This window comes from Scyliorhinus canicula, chromosome 10 (genome assembly GCF_902713615.1).
Source record: "Scyliorhinus canicula chromosome 10, sScyCan1.1, whole genome shotgun sequence".
Taxonomy (NCBI): Eukaryota; Metazoa; Chordata; class Chondrichthyes; order Carcharhiniformes; family Scyliorhinidae; genus Scyliorhinus; species Scyliorhinus canicula.
Genome location: NC_052155.1, coordinates 73,859,973 through 73,886,218, shown reverse-complemented (window position 1 = coordinate 73,886,218; position 26,246 = coordinate 73,859,973). Strand labels below are relative to the sequence as shown.

Here is a 26,246-nt window from a genome sequence, read left to right as displayed (position 1 = left end):
ACCGAATCAAACTTAACTTTCAGCTTAGAAATTAAGAATGAATATATCAAGACGGTTGTGATCTTTATTGTTCGCAATATTAGCTATAGAATGCCGAGCCGTGTGACTGCTCTGTCTCTTTTAAAGGAGGCTTAAACTCATTTTAAAATGAGAGTTAATACCCACGTTCACACCTATGGCTCAAATATGTTGTGAATTTTCCAGTTTAAAAGTGCCATAGTGTGTCAGAATGGAGCCTCTGTACATCTCCACAAAACATGAGGGCATATTATATTGTGAAACATCCAGTGTTGTTCACTGTCCTCTCCCACCAGGCAGTTACTGAGTGCCAGGGCCATGGTTGGAAGAAAGGGCATGGTAAAATATAAGATAGGATATTGAAAGAAGAAAAACTGACATTTTGCAAATTAGAGGAAAACAATCATATTCAAGGAAAATCTATAGATTTGAAACTATGACATATATTGATCAAGGCTGTCACACTGGTGAGAGTGTGTTAGAATCATTTGCTCAAACGGTACCAAGTCACTATATTGTGTTTATGAGTTGCAAAGGTGTTTCACACAAGTGAACGAACATCGATAATGCATTGTCAATGCTTGACATCTTCCAAAAAGAATTGGACTAAGCTTAGAGACATATTGGTAAGTTGCCACATTGCTGGATAGTGAAACTAACATCCACACCATAAAAATATATATATATTCACTAGCAGAACATACAATTATTAAACAAATCCAACGAACATTATCATCTTTTTATTTATCTTTTCCATTTTCGAATAGTTTTATTTAAACTGTAGGTCTTAAAGGAATTGAATTAATGTGCACAGCCATGGGTGAATTATTCCTAACTGAAAAGTGTATATCCATTAGACGGTTTATTTAGTTCTTTAAATGCCTGGCTTCATGCTTTAAGTCAGAAATCCCACAATAAATTTGATACTCGGTGCTAGAACAAAAGAAGAAAATTCTATTTAATCTGAATAATTACATATTTAAGGTACTCAAACATCCAAAGATGTTTCACAGGAATGTCATCAGATTTTTATTAATTGCCAGTGTTGCAAAGAAGGAGCTGTTAGGACAGGTGACTAAACATTTGATCAGAAGGATAGTTTTAAAGAGAGTGTTAAAGGAGGAGAGAGAGATGGAAAATTTTGGGATGGAACTCCAGAACTTAGGTCACAGAATCCCTACAGTGTAGAAGGAGGCCATTTGGCCCATCAAGTCTGCACTGATCCACTGAAAGAGCACCCTATCTAGGTCCACTCCCGCACTCCATCCCTGTAACCCCATAATCCCATCTAATTTGCACATCCCTGGATACTAAGGGGCAATTTTCATTATGGCCAATCCACCTAACCTGCACATCATTTGACTGTGGGAGGAAACCGGAGCACCCAGGAAAAAACCCCGCAGACACAGGGAAAAAGTGCAAACTCCACATAGATTGTGATCCTAGGCCGGGTCCCATGGTGGAGCCAAGGAGGGATTTGAAAAGAAGGATGAGAACTTTAAATTCGAAGCATTGTTGAATCAGGACAATCGTGAGCCAATGTAAATTAATGAGAATAGGAGAAGTGAATAAGAATTACGTCATTAAAAGATGATACAAATAGAATTTGAATTAGTCCCCAAGATGAGAAGCTAAACCCATTTGGTTAAAACTTATTGCATATATAGTTCTTCAGTCTGTAATTTCAGCCATGATCAGGATTCAGACCCACAATCTGCTTTCATTTCCTTTGCTGAATGGTATGAATTACAGAAACTGTCTAACTATCTCCCTGGAAGTGAATCATACTAATCCATATCACTAAATTAAAAGGAAAGTTATTTATTAGCATTTACCCTTCAATTAATTTCAATGATTATAAAGCAAAATGTCTTTATTAATTAAAAATATTGAGGTGTATGTTCACTTTCTATGCCTAGAATTGTACATGTAACTTTGATTGTGTTGAGCTAATGTTTGTTTTTTAAAAAATCATTGCTTTGTTACTTTTGCGTGCCATGCCCCAAACTATAAAATTCTAAATTAAATTTCCTTTTCCAAAGGCTTGAACGTTTTGCACTAACACATGTAAGGAACTATATGTTCATTCACATCTTTCAGTGTCTTTGTATAAGTATGTAATCCCATTCCTTCTTTTTTTTAATGTGGAGATGCTGGTGCTGGGCTGGGGTGAGCACAGTAAGAAGTCATGCAACACCAGGTTAAAGTCCAACAGGTTTGTTTCGAATCACTAGCTTTCGGAGCCTAGCTCCTTCATCAGGGGAATGAAGAGGTGGGTTACACAAACACATGTATAGACAAAGCCAATGATGCAAGATGATACTTTGAATGCGAATCTTTGCAGGTAACTAAGTCTTTACAGGTCCAGATGGTGCGAATGGGGAGAGGGATAATCACAGGTTAAAGAGGTGTGAATTGCCTCAAGCCAGGACAGTTAGTAGGATTTTGCACACCCAGGCCAGATGGTTGGGGGGGGGGGGGGGGTGAGTAGAGTGAGTCATGAATCCAAGGTCCCGATTGAGCCCTTACTCATGTGTGCGGAACTTGGCTATCAGTTTCTGCTCGGCGATTCTGCGCTGTTGTGAGTACTGAAGGCCACCTTGGAGAATGCTTACCCAGAGATCAGAGGCTGAATGCCCTCGACTGCTGAAGTGTTCCCATGACTGGAAGGGAACATTCCTGCCTGGTGATTGTCACGCGATGTCTGTTCATCAGTTGTTGCAGCGTCTGCATGGTCTCACCAATGTACCACGCCTCGGAACATCGTTTCCTGCAGCATATGAGGTAGATAATGTTGGCCGAGTCGCACGAGTATGTACCCCGTACCTGGTGGGTAGTGTTCGCATGTGTAATGGTGGCGAGACCAAGCAGACGCTGCGACAACGGATGAACGGACATTGCGCAAGAATTATCAGGCAGGAATGTTCCCTTCCAGTCGGGGAGTACTTCAGCAGTCAAGGGCATTCAGCCTCTGATCTTCGGGTAAGCGTTCTCCAAGTGGCCTTCAGGATGCATGACAATGCAGAATCGCTGAGCAGAAACTGATAGCCAAGTTCCGTACGCATGAGTAGGGCCTCAACCGGGATCTTGGATTCACGTCTCACTACATTTAACCTCCCACCATCTGGCCTGGGCTTGCGAAATCCTACCAATTGTCCTGGCTTGAGACAATTCACACCTCTTTAATCTGTGATTATCCCTCTCTCCAGTCGCACCATCTGGACCTGTAAAGACTTAATTACCTGCAAAGGCTTGCATTCAAAATATTATCTTGCATCATTAACTTTGTCCATATATGTGGTTGTGTAACCTATCTCTTCACGCACCTGATGAAGGAGCTATGCTCCGAAAGCTACTGCTTCCAAATAAACCTGTTGGACTTTAACCTGGTGTTGTAAGACTTCTTATTGTTTTTTGTAATCACATTAAGTTGTTTGGTTATTACTTCAGCTGCAGAGAGGAACAAGACAGGGCTGCCCCCTGTCCCCACTCTTGTTCGTGCTAGCGATCGAACCCCTGGCGATAATCCTGCGGGACGCGGAAAGCTGGAAGGGAATCCGGAGAGGAGACAGAGAGCGCAGAATCTCACTCGATGCAGATGACCTGCTCCTCTATGTCTCGAAGCCACATGAGGGACTGAAGGCAATACTGCAAATACTGAAAGAGTTTGGAACCTTCTCGGGATACAAACTTAACCTGGGCAAAAGCGAGGCATTCCCAGTGAACCCAAATGGGGGAGGGAGAGAGCTGGAGGGGTTCCCGTTCACAACAGCCCAAAACAGATTCCGTTACCTGGGGATCCAGATATCCAGAGACTGGACACAGATCCACAAGTGGAACCTGACCAGCCTGGTGGAGGAAGTAAGAAGAGACCTTCAAAGGTGAGGCTCACTCCCACTCTCCCTGGTGGGGAGAGTGCAGACGATCAAGTTGAACGTACTGACAAGGTTCCTCTTCCTGTTTAGATCCATTCCGCTCTTCATCCCCAAGGCCTTTTCCAAAACGTAGACAGTCTAATCATGGCGTTTTGTGGGGGTGTAAGAACCCGAATATTCCCAAACAGACACTGTAAAGAAGGAAAATCAAAGGGGGCTTGGCCTTACCAAACCTACAATACTACCACTGGGCAGCAACGGCAGAAAGAGTGAGGGGATGGGTACAAGAACCCGACACAGATTGGGTACAAATGGAGGAGGCATGCTTTAATGGAACGACCCTCCGGGCCCTGGCCACAGCAGCGCTCCCATCCTCCTCAACAAGATACACAACGAGCCCAGTGGTAGCGGCCATGCTGAGAACGTGGACCCAGCTGAGACAACACTTTGGGATAACCAAAATGTTCCCCATGGCTCCCATATGCGGCAATCACAGATCCCCCCCCCCCCCCCCCCAGCCATGCTGGATACCACCTTCAAAAGATGGAGGGGGGACGGGGGCACACTGATGGTCGGGGACTTCTACATAGGACACAGACTGGAGACAGTAGACAAAATGACGAGGAAGTGGAGGCTAGTAAAAGGACAGGAAATGAGACACCTCCGAATAAAACACTTCCTCCACAAAGAGACAGTAGGGTACCCCGGGGCCCCAGAAACCACACTAGAGGACCTGATAGGCACAAGCATCGAGAAGGGAGGGCTATGTGGGAAAATATATGGACAGCTACTGGACAAGACCAGTCAAAAATGGGAGGACGAACTGGGGACAGGGGTAGGATGGGGAGTCTGGAGCGAAGCACTGAGCAGGGTGAACTCCACCTCCTCCTGCGCAAGGCTAAGCCTAATGCAGCTCAAAGTGGTGCAAAGAGCACACCTGACCAGAACCTGAATGAGCAGGTTCTTCCCGGACGTGGGGGACAAATGTGAGCTGTGCCAGAGGGGCCCGGCCAACCACACCCACATGTTTTGTGCTTGCCCCAAGCTTGCTGGGTTCTGGACAGCCTTCTCCGAGCCAATGTCCAAGGTTGTGGGGGCGAGGGTGAAGCCATGCCCAATAGTGGCAATCTTCAGGGTATCAGAGCAGCCAGAGGTACACATGGGGAAGGGGGCCAACGCCGTCGCTTTCACTTCCCTAATCGCACACCGGACAATCCTGCTCGGCTGGCGATCGGCAGCACCACCCACAGCTGCAGACTGGCTCGCTGACCTTTCGGAATTTCTCCACCTGGAGAAGATTAAGTACACCACCCGAGGGTCAGAGGAAGGCTTCCTGGATACTTGGGGGCAGTTTGTCGGTTTGTTCCAAAACCTGTTCGAGGCCAACAACGAGGAGTAACCTAATAAGTATTTTTTTTTAAAACACCAAGATAGATGCGGTACCAAAAGACTGCGCAACCCGGGGTGTGGGGGAGGCGGAAGGAAGGTGGGGAAACCACGAGCGATGGGGGAGGGGGGGGCTACCTCCACCCTTGTTTTTTCCCATTTTGTCCAGAAAATAAAAGAAAAGCACGGCCGAAGCCGGGGGGGGGGGGGGGGGGGGGGGGGCCATGGAGAAGATGGAGGAATCATAGACCGATCCAGAGGGCAATGAAATGCACATAGAGTCAGTTAAACAAAGGACAAATTAAACCTCTCTGTATAATGAAGGAAATTAGCGCGGGCGAGAAAAATGTGATGCGTATATATACACAACTGTTTATAAATATGGGAAATGCCAATAGAAATATTTTTTTTTTTAAAGTTGTTCGGTTGTCACCTGCTTACCCATTCTGCTAACCTGTCTACTTCTTTCTTAAGTCTTATACAGACTTCACCGTTTACATATTTCTTGCATCTCATATTTCGTGACTGACATTATCCTCTTAGGACAACCAGGTGCGTGCAACGAATATTGCTTTTCCCACATCCAAAGAACAAATAAAAATAATTAACATTGGACATGAAATGGTCTTATCAAATGAAATGCTGAAGTATCTTTCATGTAGCTTTGCTTTTAATGGGATTCTGAAAGTAATGCCATGAGGAATGATACCTGACTGAGAATCACAACTGCAGCTTGTGGTCCCCATGAATGGCAGCAATTTCCAAGTAGCATAAATTTAAAAAAATAACCTGTTCAACTATCTTTCTGGTTGAACTGTTCATTCCCAACAAAGCAGCTGTGATCACATTATTCAGTACACAGACACACACACACAGACATACACACCGTTCAAGTTCCAATTGAACGTCAGAGTACAATCTTTCCACTGTTACGCCCTTACTCCCTGAAATGCTGTATAAAAACAAGTAACTTAGATGTCTCTTCCTCTTCCTTTCAAAGTCTTCTAAAATGTATTTCTTAAACCATGCTTTGGTTCCGCCTCCAATTTATTCCTACCTCTGGTTAAAGTGCTTCTTGCTCCTTGTATAATATTATTATTATATTGAAGTATTTGGAGACTTCCGTTGGTGTGAGAGGTGTTATAAGGTAAATAGCTTTTTGTTACCATCAATGAAACCTCCCTAACAGTTAAACATTAATCACATTCACTGAGACCAGATAGGTTCTTCACAGAATATGACTCCACCTCCTTGTGTTTAATTTTAATATTGTTTCCCTGATTTCTCACCTAGGTTATCCTTGTTCTCGTGCATATCTTGTACTTTAGGGCCCTTCTCATGTTTATCTTGTACCTGAGAACCCTTCTTGTGCATATCTTGTACCTTTGGGCCCTCCTCCTGCTTATCTTCTATCTTTGGACCCTCCTCATGTTTGTCTTGTGGGCCCTTCTCATGCTTATCTTTATTCTTTGGGACCTCCTCGTACAAGTCTTGTACCTTTCGACTTCGGTGATTAGACTTGCTTGTCCGTTCTGCATTTACCTCCTCTGGTGTAAGTGGTTCTACGCATGGCAAATTATCATAGCCAGTGGGTAGCGGGTGTCTGTTAAGCACTGCATCACAACTTAGTAATGTGTCACGTGCGGGCTGAGATGCCTCATGCTTGCCATCCCAGCGTGCACGTCTTTCTGTTAGTCCACCAGTGTTACCACTTTGTTCAGGAAACACACCATGAGGCACTCCTCCTCCTAGAGTTAAATAAAGTAATTAATCAGGCATTCATGAACAGATCTGATTGTGCAACAAGATATACTCCATTTTTCCAAGGATGAAGCAATGAAGACAAACACGTCACACAAAGAACAAGGAAAGAGGTACAAAAGCATGTTTTGCTCAACATTTAATAGAGCAACAAGCAAAGCTCAAAACAATGAACAAGATGCATCAGTTCCTATAATGGATCGAAACACAATGCTCTGACCACTAACACATAGCATTGCACATTAGAAAGTAGAAGAGTATGAAATTTTACGCAAGCAAAAGTTTTGTCCTGGCATGTGTTAAACAGAGCGTTCACATGTTTTTAATACCATTCACATGTTTTTAATAAGAAAACCTATAAACATGTCTTTCTTTTCATAAATTGAAACGGTTTGTGACTACAGTAAATATTTTCATCTTCTGAATCCAGGAGTTACCATGAGCATCATTTTCAGCTTAATTGTTTGAATTTCCCTCATTTTATTTTTTCCTCATTGGTCAAATGACTGGGTTTTTCCTTTCAAAATGTTTTTCTACTTTCATGATTCACCAATCTTACGGCACAGAACTTTTCTCTTTCCAAAAGAACTTCTGCCTAATTGTTCTGTCGCATAAACAATTCATTAAGATGGATCCATTGACATAGCTTCTCCTCCACCCCACTGCAAACGTTTAAAAATAAACTTCATCACAGAATCACAAATACAATAATTGACAAAATGTTACACGCTTACACATAAAGCACCCAACCCCATCACCCAGTGTCTTCCCCTTTTATCCACACAAAATCAACAGCCTGCGCTACAGATACAACCCTTCCAGTTAGTCCACACTATCATAACTTCCCACACTGTGTAATTCATTCTCTGCCACCCTTCGGCCAACATGAAAAATATATTTGCAGCAATAGTAACAACTTGCACTTAAATGTCTTCAATGTAGGAAAACATCATACTCAGTCCAAACACATGCTCACTTTTAATACCCTGATGGTTCCTTACCCTCCAGTGCTACCTTGGATTTCCATTGCTCTCCACAAAAACACTGACTCTAGCTGTGCTGCACTCTCTTGCTTGCTCGCTCATCTAGATCCCTTTACCATAGATCAGCAGGGGAAAGGCAGCAATCGTAGTTCAGTGAAAGTAAAAAGAATGTGGTTCACTGAGATCACTGGAATAACAGGAAGAAAGCACCAGGTATGGACTTCTGGTGGTGGCCATGAGCTGAGCGGTCACACAAAAGTTGGCTCTCGTTTAGAAACCCTGGTTAAGGCCCTTTAACCCCAACAAGCGAGCACCAACAAAATGAAAAATCCCCCAAGTCAAACCCACCCCCCCGCCCCATCAACTGCAATGCCGCCCAAAGTACCAAAGAACCAGCAACTCAGCCAAAAAACTTCCAAAGAGGAGTAGAGGAAAACCTCAGCCTCTGAGCCTGCGTGGCGGCAAAGAAATGACGACGGATGGTCCTACGGCCTTTCAAGTGCAGACCCATGCACTGATAGAGAAAATGATGGGTCTCATCACCTGCGAGCTCTAAAAGCACAGAGAGGCAATGAAGGACGACCTCACAGCGGCCGTGGAGGTGGCAGTTGAGGCCGGGACAGCCCCCATGAGGAATAGTGAGCAAAATGTAGCGGAGGCTTGAGGTCCAAGAGGCAACGACATGGGACCTTGAGAAAGCCACCACGGACCAGCAGGATCGGATCACGGCCCTCGAAGCCGAAGCCAATGTGACGAGATTGGTCAGGAAGGTAAAGGGCTGAAGGAGAAAATCGACGATCAGGAGAACCGATCACTTCAGCAAAACCTGCGTATCATGGGGCAGCCAGAGGGCATGGAGGGGTGGAACGCAATGGACTATGTGGCCGTGATGCTCAGCAAGCTGATTTGCGAGGTGGGCTTTGCCAAGCTCCTAGAGTTAGACAGTGCCCACAGATTGCTTCGGCAGCGGCCCAAGGCTGGGGAGCCATCACGGGTGATGATTGTGTGATTCCACAGGTACTAACATAAAGAGCGGATCCTATGGTGGGCGTAAAACATGAAGGTATTCAAATGGGAAGGACATTCCATCCGCTCATACCAAGACATTGGAGCAGACCTGGCTAAGTGTTGGGCAGAAATCAATGTGGCCAAATCCATACTGTACAAAAGCGATGTGCGGTTTGGCATGCTCTATCCCACCAAACTTTGGAAACATAGCCCGGGAAATAGCAGTAGAGGGTAATGAATGCAGCACAGGCTTGAAGAATCCAAAAGGAGCAGGGGCGAACACACAAAGTGGTGATAGGGAGAGAGGTAAACTGAGTTTTTTGGGGGAATTCGATCATTTAGGGGAGCCACTGTACTAGCTAATAGGCTGGTGTACAGAGGTATAGCGAAGGAGGAGGCCACGGCGCACCTACCAGAGCGTCTGCAGGAAGGAACAGGAAAACAGAAGTTCAAGGAAAACAAAAAATGAGAAGGGAGGAAAGGTTGTGGGGAGGGTGGGGGGGGGGGGGGGGGGTAGAGAGCAGGGTAAAGCCAGCAGGCTGGGGGGGGGGGGGGGGGGGGGCGGAGGCGGCCACTGAGGGGGTGTGAGGAGTACCGGCTAGGATCGTTGATGGTTGGAGGATTGAGGATGATTATTGGTGCGTGGGGGATGGGTTTGCTGAGGATGAATGCTGGGCAGGGTGTAAGAGCCCCCAATACCTCTGTGATTGGGGCTGGGGGCTGTAAGGTTGCAGCATTGATCGAGACACCCTTTAAAGATTGCACCCCAATTTCTTTAGAGCTGGTACCTGGCCTCTCTGAAGCCCAGGCCTGCCAGAGTGATTGCGTAAACCACACACACACACTCATTTTTTTTGGCAAAGAAGCTCAAGATTCTGTGAGAAAACTGGTCTATACAACTGGAGAGTTACAAGCCAGTGCTCTGGCTGAGCCTGACACATTGCCAAATTCTGGTAGGTTTCCGCCCTAAATGTCATTTTGGGCAGGAAAATCAGTGTGGAAGTGTCAGCACGATTCCCATCGTGATATTCCCACACTTCATCAGTTTTTTGGAGCTGGGGTGATTCACAACCAAAATGTGATGTGTGGGCACCCCAATCTCAGAATAACCTTACAGCGCCCAACCCACTCCTCCATCGCTATCAGCAGACCCTACCCCCAAGTGAGCGCCACCCCACGATAGGGCCACCAAAGGCCCCGTTCTTCAAGAACACCCCTCAGGCCCCACCCTTGGCAGTGTCAACCTGGCACTGTCCAGCCATGTTCCTGACCACCCAACAGATGAAATGAAATGAAAATTAAAACCGCTTATGGTCACGAGTAGGCTACAATGAAGTTACTGTGTAAAGCCCCTAGTCACCACATTCTGGTGCCTGTTCAGGGAGGCTGGTATGGGAATTGAACCGTGCTGCTGGCCTGCCTTGGTCTGCTTTAATAGCCAGCGATTTAGCCCAGTGTGCTAAGGCCTCCGAGCCCCCGGCATGGTCATCACATCTATCCAAAGAATTCAACTGCTGCAAGGAGGTCCTCATTGAGGAACCCTTGTACTTTAATGGCTGAGTGGTGCCAGCTGCTTCTATGGTAGAAATGTACCTCCAGTGGAGGAATGCTGTTCTGGCATCAGAGGTTAAGAAAGATCCAGTCTACAAAATTGCCGTCAGACAGAGAACCTGCTCTTTCTAGGAAGCACTTCAGAGTAGAAAAAATCCATCATGAAAATAAAGCGTTCAGTCAGAGCACCTAGTCTTTCTAAGAAGCACTGCAGATTAGAAAAATATACACTACAGAAAAAATGCGGTCAGTCAGGACACCTGCTCAAAAGAGGAAGCACTTCTGAGTGACTGGCCCATTAAGTTCTATAAAAACAAACAAAGCTAACCCTCCTTTGAGATAGCCTTCAGCTGTCAATCAAGAGGTTTGTAAAAGTCAATGAGGTTTGAAATTTAATGTAAGACCACAAGACATAAGAGCAGAATTAAACATTTTAGCCCATGGGTCTGCTCCACGATTCAATCATGCCTGATATATTTCTCATCCCCATTCTCGCGCCTTCTTCCCATAACCCCTGATCCCCTTATTAATCAAGAACCTATCTATCTTTGTCTTAATTCACTCAGTGATTTAGCCTCCACGGCCTTTTGTGGCAAAGAGTTCCACAGATTCACCACCCTCTAGCTGAAGAAACTCCTCCTCATCTCCGTTTCAAAGGATCGCCCCTTCAGTCTGAGGCTGTGCCCTCAGGCTCTAGTCTTTCCTACTAGTGGAAACATCCTCTCCACGTCCACTATATTTAGACCTCTCAGTATCCTTTGAGTCGCAATAAGATCGCCCCCGATTCCTTCTAAACTCCAATGAGTACAAACCAAGAGTTCTCAATCAACCAAGTTGTAAACAATGAAGTACAAAGGGATAAAAGAAGGAATTGTGCAACATTGAAACCACAAGACCTATTCGCCAAGAAACAAGCTGCAGAATAGTTCTGTCTTGTGAGAGATGTTTAGGTCAGATAGGCTCCAGGTGGGAGGATACAAGGAGGCTACTGCATTCGAATTTACTCTCACCGATGTGATTAAAATGAATGTAAATTAGCTGTGATCATTTTCTCACCCTTTCTGAGTGAGAGCATGATCATGCTAGATGGAGCAGGCCGAGAGAATTGGAAACTGTTTTGTGGTGGCGCAAATCCCGTTTCTGGACCTTCCCACAATTCAGCCGACATAGTGGGATCTGTTCCAGGCTTTATGAGGCTGTAGAATGGCCAACTTAGGTAAAAAAAAAAAGGAGGCAGGTTCCACAAGCCAAGGAACACCTCCTCACCACCATGAAACCAATTCCCCACCCCACCACAGAATGCCCTCCCTCCCTCCTGCCAGAACAGACTACCCCACACCATGGATACTGAACACCTGGCATCTACCCCACAGAACTCCCTGGCAATGTCGGCTGGCAGTACCCCCAGCCAGTGCTACGTCTACACCAGGGGCAGTGCCAGGACATTGCCCAGGCATGACCCTCTCCCCCAGGGACCGTACCTACCTGTGTGCTTCCGGCAGGTTCTGTCCGCCAGGCGCTTGTCATGGGGGATCTGTCATGACTGCATACCAATGTGAATGGACAGTCCAACATTGGGGGACCATCAGGCATAAATGCCTGACTTGCTTTGCTAATGACATGTATGTCGGGATCCCCGTTTTGTTGTTGGTGGGGGGTGGGAAAAGTCAACTGAGGATATCCTGCAGGTGTAAAGCCGTTTTGGATCTCCCGCTTGATTCTCTGCTGCCTCTGTTGTTCCTGCCCCCCAGAATAGGGGCGTAAAATACCCACGAACAGAGAGAGGGCGAGGGGGAGGGGGAGAGAGACAGAGTAAATTAAGATGTGTGGCCTCCTACAGCAGCTGGCGAAGTGGCTGCTGTACTGGAAGCACACATATTTATACTCCGCCTACTGGGTGGAGCCAGAAGGCAGGGAACCACCCCCGCACATGCAGTACAGGGCCTTACCACAAAACACTTACATCCTCTATATACCTCAGTGGTGACCACCACAAAGACATAGGAAGTAAAACAGAACTACAGTACACAGTCACAAGCAGTAATTCCACTGGACTCTGAATCCCTTGAGATGGACTGAAAAAAATCACCAATATCGCCCAAACTCTCATATGCTTTCCTTCTCAGAGAAGTGTTACATGCTCCACAAGTAGTATCAATAAGTGCTGCCCAAACCTAGCTTCTCAGCCCTAAAATTCACCTCTAACGTTTCCTTGTCCAACTTCTATGCCGACAAATAGTGTCTTTGAAGATAACTACAACACCCAAGTGAAAAATAAATCAGCAACAGCAGTTCAGTACAGTTAATATGAATGGAATTATATACTGCAAAACTATTCATGAGCAACACCCTGGCAGATTTATTAGCATCATAAAATATTTGGCCAATGAAGAAAATAAGTTGCTTCAGTCTCTCTTCCAAATAGTTGCATTAATAATGCCAATGGTTACACCAATGCAATCTAATCATCACAATATACCTAATGCATAATGACCTCAAGGTTTCCTCAGTAAACTAATTGCTGATTGAACTGGAATTGCATTGAAGGGGTGCACGTCCATTAATAATTAAATATCGGTACATCTAATTTATATTTATTACCGCTTTAATTGATTCATTTAAATCTAACATGAAATGGTAAATGATAATGAGTAAGAGGTGCATGGATTAGTTTTTGATAAATACAGGACTTTGCAAGGTGAGAATTTCACACACTAAATAGAGCTTATACAATGTTTACTTCCATCAGACAAGACAATCTGTTAAAGCAGGCATCGGCAGTCATGGGGTCAGACATTAAGTGTGCTCTTGTACTGTTAACAGGCAATAAGCAAAAACTGTTGTAAATGCAGATCAGAAAGGAAGTTAGATGATTTTATGTATGAATAAGATATGCACATGGTGGAGTTATGAGATACGTTACATTATGCTGGAGCAATGTTGGTAATCCATGGTTCAGGTAAGCTTTGTAACATATGACTGTGAGACAGACTCATGTGTGATTTCTTACAGTGGCTAATGGCTCAATGAATAAGAATACGCTTTCCATGTGATACAGGCACAGTGCATGATCAGAACAGCGACTTATGGCATCATGGATGATAAAGTGATACAGATGACACTGTGGAAATAGTGTGTCATTAATTAAAGAGCAAATTCATATTAATAAATGCACTTCCAAAAGTAAATTATTTCATTTCCAGAAATAAATAAATACACTTTAAAATTAAGTAGATGAATTTTCATACTAAATCCAGTTCAAAAATAAGTAAATATATTTTCATAAATATATTTTCATAAAGTAAGTAAATGCACTTTTGAAAAGACTGCTGCGTATGCCAACAGTTTAAATGTTACAACTTACCTAAAGCAGCTTTGACTTCTAGTGCCTCAGACTCAGGTGAGAATTGACTGAGTCCGGCTGCATTAACAGCCCTGACTTGGAACTTGTATAACTGTCCTGTTTGTAGCCCATGACAAATAAACCTGTAAAACAAAATACTTCATTTCTAACATCAATTACTGTTTTTATAGATTTATAAAGGTGTGTCACAGTAGTTGTTTATTCATGTTTCAGTTCATATTTTTCTTACACTTTTTGGCTATAAGTACCTGTATACATAAGTGTTTTCATTCAATGGATAACAATATTACAAAACAATATTATTTTCATTGTTTTTCCCACACTTTTGTGCAGATTAAATGAAAACAAATGTTACATAACTATGGTGAAACTAAACAATGTGGTAGTAGCTTATGAACAAGGGCTAGCAACTCAGATTAGATGCATTCCTGAAGGTCTAATCATTTGCCCACAGTTTGCAAATATTATCCAACCATACATTGTTGAATGAGATATCTTGTGGTATGCCCTGTTATTTAGGCATGTTCATGTATATTTAGGTTTTTGCCCAGTTTTGGCTATCCCATCTCTTCTTTGGTTAAAATTAGGAACCTCCGGCTTGTTGCCCGTACCATTTCCCTGATGTTTAATGTTCCACACAGCTGAGTTCTCCTTTCTGACACATGGAGTGGGCCGAGTGTAAGGCTGGTTGTCACATGATTCTTCCTGCGTACACAAACCATGGATATGCTGTCTGCTGCATGCTAGCCTAAATCACAATCTACTTTTGGTTTTTTTTGCGCTGGTGCTTGCAGTAGCAGTACCCAGGAGATTAATCTTCTATTCCTGGTGACTTGACAAATGAGTGAGGTTGGCGACCCCACATGTTGATATTTTAGTATGAAATGATTTGTCTTTAGCAAAGATGTTAACTGACCTAAATTTCCCAGGTTGGCAAAGTTGACGAGGTGGGACATGGGAGTTCGAGATTGAGCAGGTCCTGAACCTGTTTGTGCTGCAGCCTAAATGAGGAGGGGGGAGGGGGAGTTGATTTTATTCATAAGGTTTACAGGGAAAGGGAAAGTTAGGCGGAGTAACTTTGTGTTCATATTATTCCATCACCGTTTGGTTTTAAAGAAAGGGTATTAAAGGAAAAAATTAAAACTTGCTGTCCAAACAAAACACAATTTTTTGTTTTCCTCTCCCCGAAGCTATGATATTGATGTTGAGAATTTATACACTGTTGTACTCCTTTATAATGGGGGTTGCAGCTTTGAAACAATCGGACACCAATTTTAAAGAGCCTGACCCTGCCAGCTGATACCAATGTGCTTTCAATTTCTATTGATATTAGGTGAATGTGTTCCACCAGTTGGATTGTGGTCTGCCGATTCCCTGTGAAAAGTAAATGAAATCTGAGAAAAATATTAAAAGAGTGCATTATGCTGAACCAGTCATCAAGATAAAGAGAAGGGGTTTGGTGTTACAGACATTTTCTCTGTTTCTAGCATATGTCCTATAGAGATATGAAGAGCAGTAACTGAAGCAATATATGGAAAACAAGAAGATTTTCAGACCTCATTTTTCTCTTGACTTCATATATAATTAGACATAAATTACATCAGCGTCTCCTATAGGTGTAACTGGCTGGACCAGCACTTATAGCCCATCCTTAACTGCCTTTTAGGACATTTAAGAGTGTGGAGTCACACGTGACCATATCAGGATGGCAGATTTCCTTAATTAGACTTTTAATTCCATATTTTTCTTGAATTTAAATTTCACCATCTGTTCTGGTGGGATATGAACCCTGGTCCCCAAAGCATTACCCTGGGTCTGTGGATTACTAGTCCATGCCTCCCCACAAATAATTACTAACATATTCTGGATGGGATTCTCCTGAGCCCCATCCGTGCGCTTCTTTGTGGCACGCTCTTCGCTCACGGCCAGATTCACTACTCCAGTCGCTTGTCAATGAGATTTCCCATTTAAGCCACCCCACGCCGCCAGGAAGCCCACGGGCCAGGGGTGCACTGCCGGCAGGAACAGAGAATCCCAACAGCCGAAGAATTCCACCCTCTGAATCAAACACTCTTCACACATATTCATTCGCCCTCTATCTCACTCATTTTGATTTGTTTTTGTCAGACTCTCAAATCGCCTTCATCGCTACCTATTTCTTTTCACTGGTTTGTTGTTGCACGGTTCCCATTTTCCAGATCCACTGATGCTTGCTTCAATGTAGTATCCCACCAATTCTTTTGCGTCTTTTGACTCTTCCCAAGTGACAACCATAGACGTGTCTGTGTTCCTTGAAGGAACAACATGATGAGGAGGTTTTGGAATATCTGAAAGAAAAATGGCAAAAAAAAGTTACTGGAATGAACGTGGCCGTTTCGACTCGTCTCAAAGGCTTCATAGTCTGTATAAGTGGCCGTAGATTGAAGGTAATTGGCAACTGTATTTTTTGGCATTTAGTCGAAAGGAAATATGCTAGAGTAAAATACTTTAAAACTTCATCCTTCAGAATTTGTGGGCCAAACGTAAGCCTCTTTGTCTCTTTTTGTTTCCTTGTTTATAATTTAGAGTACCCAATTCTTTTTTCCAATTAAGGGGCAATTTAGCATGGTCAATTCACCTACCCTGCACATCTTTGGGTTGTGAGGGTGAGACCCACACAGACACGGGGAGAATGTGCAAACTCCACATGGACCGTTATCCCGGGGCCGGGATCGAACCCGGGTCCTCGGCGGTGTGAGGCACTACTGCTAACTACTGCCCCACCGTGTCGCCCCCAGCTTCTTTGTCTCTCAAGTCTAACCTCATTATTCTGTTTTAAGGAGATTGGTGCCACATTGGAAAGCGTGTGCAACAGCACTTTTTTTTTTTTAAAAAGCAAACAAGATTTAGGCTGCACATTCGGGGCGATAGAGTATCAATCACAGGTAATTAACAAAGCACTTTAATCAAATCCCTACCTAGTGTACCGTGCACGATTCTGACCAGGAAACGGTGACATCCTGGCAACAATCATTGTAAGGAATTACGGTAAGGCAGGCAGGCCGGGTGAGTTAAGGTTCATGTATTGTTCATACTTACCAAGTTTATCTGTTACTTCAGTAAATTCTGTTGCTTCAGAAGGCTCACCAATGCCAGCAGAGTTAGCAGAGCGGACACGGAAACGGTAAGATTTACCCTCTGCCAGGTCAAACAATGCGAACCGTGGAGACTTCACTGGGATCTCTGGGTTAACCCTCTGCCAGTTCTCAGTGCCTGCAACACACTAATGCAAGCAAGCCACGAAAGGACAAATGAGCATAAAAATTCAGGAGTAGAAAAGGCAAATTAGGAATCGTTAAAATATATATGGGTTAGGCTGGATTTTCCTTGTGAGCACAGCCACTGGTGAACCTGCTGGGATCATATTAATCTGCATGTTATTGGGAAGTTCAGAGTAGTATTTGCATTGTCATGGGTTGCCTTTTTTGAGTAGCCCTATTGGAAGAATTAACATTTTGTTTGTAGAAATGTAAAAAGTCCGAAAGAGTCGAGTATTATACCACATTGATGATGTCATGCACAAGTGACACAATGATATCTGATGCAACATTTAGCAACATGTCACTAATCTGTAAATAATTATAAAAGTAATTGCCAAGATTTCAAAGATGCCCCTTTGATGCTGAATAAAAGCTTCCAAATTGGAAGGATCTGTATTTGTCCATAATTAATTTTATCAGAATAAAAAGGGGGTTGAAAACTGGCTTAGTATGGATAATAAGTACTCCCTTCATATTAATAACTTATTTAAAGCCATTTTTGAAAAATGGCAATTTATTGCATCAAGTACACAGGGCGAAATTCTCCGCTCTCGCGATAAATCGGGAAGGCCGTCGTGAACTCGGCCGGGTTTCACAACAGCCTTGGAGGCCGCTCCTCGCACCTAATTCACCCCCACCCAGGGGGCTAGGAGCAGCGCTCCGTAAATCTCGGCCGCCGGGCCTTGACGCTTGCGCCAAGAATGACGCGACGGCGGCGCCTATGTGACGTCAGCCGTGCATGCGCAGGTTGGCCGGCTCCAACCCGCGCATGTGCGGCTGACGTCACGACGGCTGACAGCTCCAACCCGCGCATGCCGTCTTCCCCTCCGCTGCCCCGCAAGACGTGGTGGCTTGATCTTGCGGGGTTGCGGAAGGGAAAGAGTGCGTCTCTTAAAGACGCCGGCCCGACGATGATCGCGGGCCAGTCCCCTCCCGAGCACGGCCGTGGTGCTCACTCCTCCCTCCGCCCCCCACAAGCTTCAAACCAGCATTTGGCGCCTTGTTCATGATGGCAGCGACCAGGTGTGGCCGCCGCCGTCGTGAACCAGTCAGGAACGGCAGGCCGCTCGGCCCATCCGGGCCGGAGAATCGCCGGTCGCCATGTAAAACGGCGAGCGGCGATTCATCCAAGAGGGGGGGTGAGAGAATTGCGGGGGGGCGCGTTGTGAGTCGCCCGGCCCTCCCACGATTCTCCCACCCGGCGTGGGGAGCGGAGAATTCCGCCCACAGTTACAGTTACATTTTGCATCAGTAAAACATGACTTGATTTTTCTTAAATAGCTTAATTCCTGTGTTTTTTTTAGAAGCAGTCAAAAGAGTTTCATGCAAAAGTAATTTGATGATCATGGGCTAATATTCTACAGCAATATTTTAGCCATACATTTTAACAAATTTGGGAATGGTGTTACTTTTTTCCTTATGCGTCTTGACATATTTACCTTTTCTACATAATACATGATTCCTTCGTGACCACGTTGGCCAGGAGGTTTCCAGCTGAGGACAACATAATTCTTTGTGGCTTCAGTCACAGTAAGTTCTGTAGGTTGTCCAGGCACCACTCCCTCTGTTGAGACAGGAATGGGACAGGAATTTAGAAGTGAAAAATTGTCCAGGGATTTCCCCCTCCGGATCATCATGCAGAGAAAGGCTCTGATGCTGCTGGGCTCAAAACGGGCAGCACGGTAGCATAGTGGTTAGCACAATTGTTTCACAGTTCCAGGGTTCCAGGTTTGATTCCCGGCTTGGGTCACTGTCTGTGCGGAGTCTGCACGTTCTCCCTGTGTCTGTGTGGGTTTCCTCCGGGTGCTCCGGTTTCCTCCCACAGTCCAAAGATGTGCAGGTTAGGTGGATCGGCCATACTAAATTGCCCAGGGTGTCCAAAATTGCCCTTAGTGTTGGGTGGGGTTACTGGGTTATGGGGATAGGGTGTGGGCTTGGGTAGGGTGCTCTTTCCAAGAGTCGGTGCAGAATCGATGGGCGGAATGGCCTCCTTCTGCACTGTAACTTTTATGATTCCGTAAACCTGCAGATAGTCGGGTCTAATTATCCCCACACAGCTACTGCGGTGTTTTGCGATGGGGCTTCTACCCACACCTTGTCTGCATATCCCTGATTTTGGACATTTTTAAACTCAGTGTATTTACATATGAAAAGCATATGGCAGAGGAATTAGGCCCATATATAGTGCAACTGGGCTGCCCATGCTGGGATGAAGGGGGGGGGGGGGGGGGGGGGGGGGTTCGTGGAGGAGAGAGAAGTTGAAAAATTGCTGTGGTGCGGAATGAAAGGAAGATTTTAAAAACTTAATTAAACATATAAATTTTGCCAGTTGTTGCTAAGATCATTTGTCGTGTCCAGCAGTTGACCGCGTCAAATTTGGCCTTTCCTCTTTCTTAGTATTGTCAGTCGCAGGAATGCTCCTTTGAACCCAACAAAAAACGACTGTCGCCCTTTGGCACCTGCTCTTATAATTATAACCTGGATGGGGGGGGGGCTCATTGTCACTGGAACGGGAGCTGGCTGACTCCACGAGTCACGGACCCAAAAGTTAAAATCTCCCGAATTATGACTGATCATACCCATTCTTATGAGTTTTCTGTTGAGAAAAAGAAAATGGAAAATACAGGTTTTAGAAAATAAATGTTTTGATTGATTTCCACACTGTTTCAGGTTGTGTTTGATCTGACAGATTAGAAGAAGATGTATTTACCTGCTGGTTCTTCTTCTGTTACAATAATCTGTCCTGTCCATGGGGGTAATGGAATTCCTGATAATCAAATAACACAAAAAGATAAAACATTGCTTTGAACAAACCCCAAGAAGAATTTTCAAAGCTTTTTTATTGTGGAGGAAAAATCAGTTATTAACAAAACACCGCGTGTTTCTCAGCAGCACACCGTTCGCTGGTGGCAGGATTCTATCTTCCTGCCTCTTGCCAATAGGATTTCCGATTGAAGCCACTCCATGTTGCTGGGAAGCCCACGGGTGTGGGTGCGCTGCTGGCAGGAAACATAAACAGCAATGACCGGAGAATTCCAGCCGCAGCCAGGTTTTCACACCAGGAGCGGGATTCTCCGACCCCCCCGCCGGGTCAGAGAATCGCCGGGGGGCCGGCATGAATCCCGCCCCCGCCGGCTGCCAAATTCTCCGGCACCAGAGATTTGGCGGGGGCGGGAATTGAGCCGCGCCGGTCAGCGGCCGCTCACAGCGGCCCCCGCCCGGCGATTCTCCGGCCCGTGATGTGCCGAAGTCCCGTGTCGTGGATTTAGGTTATTTCGGACCTGATAATACTCTATTACTAATCTATGCTCTAGGTCAACCTATCAAAAGAGGGAAACCTGTTTTCCTGCCAAGACTCAGAATAGATCTCACGAAGGGAGAATGCTTTTCCAGGTCTCAAGCAGTTAAACACGGTCTCAGTTACTTTTTAATGGGAGAGTTCAGATTCGTCACTCATAACTAAATCGATACCTCTTGATGTCGTGGGTCCTCGCCTATTCAGGGCTTCCTGAATGAGTGTCTAGGATTCTTAACTTCAAGGTTAATTTTCACACAGTATGATTTTAATTAAAGTATCTTTATTGTGAAAATACTACCAATAGATACATACTGAATTGCACAGTTAAAATATAAGTGAACTAACAGTCTATCTAGTTATCTGTTATTAATACAAAATCTTTAACAGTCCTTAGTTATCTGCTAACATATTAAATTCTCTCAATAGAATGAGATATCTAAAACATGGAATAATCCTAAAGCATCTCTATCAGTTTCTTAATACATTTCTAAGGAATTATACAAAACCATACTTACAACCTGAGGTTTTATTCGACGAGGCAAGTTTCTAAGAACAGAACTGACTGCTACCCCGAAGGGGGGTCAGAATCGGAGAGAGAGAGTGTTTCTGCAAAAATGCCTTCTCCTTATATACATAAAACTTGCTTATCGGTTCAGGAAGGCATCCGTTACCTTGGCATTTATTGCTGGTTAATTACCTATAGCCAAATGGCTAATTGGATGTGCTATCACTGATTGATCTTTTAATAGTTGTAGGGTCTGTGTAATTGTCAGGAGTCCTAAAATATATTGGCAAGGGAGGCCCCATTTGGTGCCTGTCTTTTTTCAGTGTTGTCACTTTCTCCAGATATTAGAAAACGACCCTTTTGTGAAGGTGTTATCGTAAGTGTCCAAAGGTATAGTTTGAGAAGGATTTGTGTACCTGTTTATCTGTTCTCATATTTTGAATACTTCTAGGTATAGGGAGTTATAGAACATAGAACATAGAACAGTACAGCACAGAACAGGCCCTTCGGCCCTCAATGTTGTGCCGAGCCATGATCACCCTCCTCAAACCCACATATCCACCCTATACCCGTAACCCAACAACCCCCCCCCCCTCTCATAGTTCTCTCATAGAATTTATTGGTCTGCCAAAAAGAGCCTTTAATTGTTTAATATTAATGAGTCCTTGTGACCAGCTTGGAGTCTCTCCCATCAGCTGATAACCTCTACCTGACCTTTAGCTGGAGTGGTTTTATTCCATCTTGAATTAGAATGCTGTTTGTATTAATGCCTTATTTTAATTCGAATCCTGCGGTGAACGTGATATCCATCACACCTGCCCGTTCTATGCAGGTCCCGCCGGCGTAGATTGGAGTAGGTCCCTTACTGGCAGGACCTGGCGGTACGGGCGGGCTACCAATAGATACATACTGAATTGCACAGTTAAAATATTGGTCCCCCTGGGGGGGACGCGGGGCGATCTGGCCCTGGGGGGTGCCCCCAAGGTGGCCTGGCCCGTGATTGGGGCCCAACGATCCGCGGGCGGGCCTGTGCCGTGGGGGCACTCTATTCCTACGCGCCGGCCGTGTAAGCCTCCGCGATGGCCGACGCGTAGGTGAACCCCCCCCGTGCATGCGCAGGGATGACGTCAGCAGCCGCTGACACTCCCACGCATGCACGGACCTGCGCCGGCTGGCGGAGTCCCTTCGGCCCTGGCTGGCGAGGCGCCAAAGGTCTTCCAAGCCGGCCGGCGGGGCGCAAACCACTGCGCCGCTGGCCTGGCCCCTGAAGGTGCGGAGGATTCCGCACCTTTGGGGCGGCCCGACGCCTCAGTTGTTTTCGCCACTCCACTGTGCCATTTCTGCCTGCCCCACCGATTCCTGGAGAATCCCATCCCAGATCTTCTGACACTTTGTCAAAAAAAGCAGAGGTGTGTTTTGTGCCATCATATGAGCCTGATAATGCCAGCAAGCCCGGCTCCATAGAGATCGGGAAGCCACCTTTAATTGTCTAAGGGCGCGATTCAGCCACGGCATTGCATCCAGCGTGAAGTCGGGTGCAATGGGTGAATCCATGAAAGCCCTAAATTGAGTCACCCTGACTCGTTCCACCTGCCGAGATCTGGATTTCGCCATTGCTGGGTGTGATGGAGAACAGCATATTTAAATTAGCATAATTTAAATACCCAGACGCCGCTTTCACCCTGCACCCAGGAGTAGACGGCCGTGCCTGTGAGCCTTGACCAGGAGCCGCTTAGCACTGGATTCAACAAATGTTGACCAGGCATGACGGCACCTTATGTGGGGAATGGGGGGAGGGGTGGGGGTCTTGCAGGCCATTAGTGATTCCCGGGTGGTCAGGGACAGGGAAGGGTGGTGCCCTGACATTCCCCCTGGTATCTGGACACCATGGCAGTGCCCGGACTCCAGGCTGACACTGCCAGGGGTAGGGTTCAGGGGGAGAGGGGTCCATTAGGGTGGGGGATGGGGGGGTCCGGAGTTCCAGAGGCTACAAGGAGTGGAGGGGTCCAGAAAGTGTGGGCGCATCTGAAAGTGGGGGGGATGCAGAGACCAATAAAAATAACTGATCTGTGGGGAGTTCAGCTCACCAGTGTAGGAAATGGACTCGGCATTGAGGATCTCCCCGAGGCCCAAAAAACTAGCAAAGTGCCGGTGAAGAGCGGGATGAATCTCGGCACTGCAGCTGTCGAGAAACACCCTGTGAAACGTGCCTGAAAGCTGAATTTGTTTCAAGTCCACTGAATTGCGCCCTAAGTAAAGGCCACCCTCAAATCAACCGTCCCCATAGACATTGGGATTTCTGGCAGACAAGGGGAACAACCCCAAACCTAGAAGACTGAGAGGCAATCCCTCAATGTTCGGGTCACCGCACCCCCTCTCTCCCCGCCCACACCCCCTCCCTCCTACCACGCAGGCATCAAGGTGATCTGACCACACTCCCTGCACATCACCGGCACCGGGCCATTGTTCACCCCCCTCAATATAATGGCAATAATAGTGTTGCGTAGAGGCCTTGTCCCTGGTCCCACACCCTGACACTGCCAGGTTGGTACTGGTAAGGTCCTGTGCCAGGCCACTGCCCAGCTATGTCCCTCACCACCCAGGGTGACTCCTGAGCCCCCAGCATAGTCTCACAACTGATTTCCGCTTTTGGAAACCAGTAGTGATTCCCACCGGCATCACATCACTGATGGGGTGGGAACATCTGACAACCTCAGAAGGAGTGGCGTTAAGCTGTTTAAGAATATTTAATACCGGTTAAATTTGTGGTAATCAGGTTCAAACCCTCGCTGGGCATGAACCTGTGTCGCTGGCTGGGAATGGAGAAGATTTCATTCTGAGATCTCCCCGGTGCAAATAGTGTTATGGCCCTCTGATTGGAGAAAGTTAAAGGAGAGGATGGAGGAAGACAAGGAAATTGGACTATAAACTGTACAGAAGAGAAGAAATAAAGAGCAGGAGTTTGAACAGTTAATCAGTGCTTATTTGAACTTCTTAATTGGTTTTAATGGGGAGGCAATGGCTACAAAATGGTGCTGTATGCTTATCATGTGCATTGGCTCCCAGATTCTCTCAAGCAGAATTAAACTAGCCAAAATACCTAACACTTCCTGGACTGTGCCTGTGCAGATTAATGATAGGTCAATTAGCACTGATAGGCACAATGTTTGCATATTTTCAAGATTTAAGACAAGAAACCAGGTATATTTCCTACACTGCTCTGGACCAGAGATCAGATCGACAGGAATTCATCCTCCTGGCTTTCTATCTATCGCTATGGGAGATCCTACCCTCAGGCTGATTCACCTGATTTTGGAACTCATTCCCCTGGTAGTTCAAATCTATGTCCCACCTTCTCAATGGCACCACGTATTGGTGCTCTAATGTACTGTGCTCCCATAAATACAGAGGATTGCCACAGCTTTGAGTGTGTTCTACTTTCTCTTTCTATTACTTACTTAGCATGCAATACAAATTCATTCTGAGCAGCAGAAGTTGGAGTTAATATTTGGCCTATTGTCCTTCACATTAAGACTGTAACCAAACACGAGCTGTTAATGAAGGTACCAAAGGACTTGCTCTTTAAAGAATTCCTTTCTCAGGGTTAACAGTAAAAAAAAAGACATACCCTTCAGTCTTGCTTTATCAGAAGGATCCAAGGCTGCAACAGGCTCAGATATACGGGATGGCCTGCTGATTCCAACATGATTGACAGCACGCACACGGAAGATGTAGGAACGGCCTTCTACCAACCCAGTAACAGGGAAGCGGGCAAACTTCACTGGCGTGTCATTACACTGAACCCAATGACTGGTTCCTACTTCACATCTGTAAACAAAGGAATTTAGTTGTTTGTTGGAATAAACAGAAAATCTAGTCATTTACCATTCTGAAACTCATTCTGCCATCACTACTATACAAAACATCATGGGTGACCATTGCACAACACATGTCGGGACATTTATTTATTGTTTAAACACCTTTTTTTGTGCCACTTGCAGATTCTCTTCTATTCGTTCTTCTCTCCTGAAGGTTATGGGTATCAGTGACTGAGATGAGTGTGCTGAGTGTAACACATCCAATTTTGCTGAAGGTGTTAGGTTGGAAAGTAAGTTGTGAGGAGTATGCAAAGAGGTTGCTAAGAAACATAAGTGTGAAGTTCTCCTGGAGGAAAAAATTGAAAAAGCAGAATATTTTTCAGAGACTAGAAATGATGGCATTCAGAGGGACCTCAATATCCTTGCAAATGAATCACAAGATGCTAACATGCAGGTATAGGAAGCAATTAGGAAAGTGAATGGTATGTGTGCCTTTGATCTTAACGGATTGGAGGATAAGATTGAAGTCGTCTTGTTACAATTATTGGTGAGACCACACTTGTGGAAATATGTACAGTTTTGGTCTCCTTATCGAAAGAAGGATATACAAGCCTGAGAGTGAGTTCAACAAAGGTTCACTGGATTCATTTCTGTGAAGAAGGAATTGTCGTTTTGAGGAATTTAGATGAATGAGAAGCATAAAACTTTTAAAACGGCTTGATGGGGTAAACGCTGGGAGGATGTTTTGCTGCCTGAGGAGTTAGCATGGGTTGACCATTTAGGATTGAGGTGAAGAGAAATGTTCACTCAAACAGTTGTGGTTCTTCATTCTCTACCCTAGGGAACAGTGGATGCTCAGTCAGTCAAAATTCAACTTAATGATTAATAGATTTTTTGGTACTGAGGGGATTAAGGGATTTGGAGATAGTGCGGAAAAGTGGAATTGAAGAATTGTGATGAATATTCCACTGATCACAGAGTCAAATAAAATAAAAGCTTTTGCAAGAATCAAAACTCATGACCAGGAGGAGCTATTTTCCGCAGAGTGTGATGAATTTGTGGAACTTGCTGCCCCATAGTGCAGAGGAATCTGAATTATTAAATCGTTTCAAGAAGGAGATAGATACATTTTTAATTTTAAAAATGGGTTAAAGGGATATGGGGAACAGGCATGGAGGTGTGTTTGAGATCAGAAAGAGATCAGCCATGATTAGATTGAATGGTGGAGCAGGCTCGAGATGCTGAATTGCCTACTTCTGCTTCTAGTTCCTATGATTCTGGTGCACGACACGTGTGACACAAGTAAAATCAATATAATACAAGTCCTTTCAGAATCCCTAATGTCCATTGGGATAGAAACATAACAAATAGAATTAGGAA

General features: G+C 45.1%; 1 protein-coding gene across 2 annotated transcripts in view; it reads right to left on the bottom strand.

The window, feature by feature from the left end:
- Window positions 1–26,246, bottom strand: part of myom1b (myomesin 1b) — a 204,030-nt gene that overhangs the window by 72,335 nt on the left and 105,449 nt on the right. The window contains exons 12-18 of one of the 2 annotated variants that reach the window (XM_038809187.1): window positions 24,677–24,876; window positions 19,956–20,012; window positions 18,685–18,809; window positions 17,025–17,208; window positions 16,099–16,273; window positions 13,947–14,068; window positions 6,569–7,027 (exon numbers count right to left, since the gene is read on the bottom strand). In XM_038809187.1, the coding sequence (XP_038665115.1) occupies window positions 6,569–7,027; window positions 13,947–14,068; window positions 16,099–16,273; window positions 17,025–17,208; window positions 18,685–18,809; window positions 19,956–20,012; window positions 24,677–24,876 (1,322 nt within the window). The remainder of the gene's footprint in view (window positions 1–6,568; window positions 7,028–13,946; window positions 14,069–16,098; window positions 16,274–17,024; window positions 17,209–18,684; window positions 18,810–19,955; window positions 20,013–24,676; window positions 24,877–26,246) is intronic. The other variant, XM_038809188.1, reaches the window with a different exon arrangement.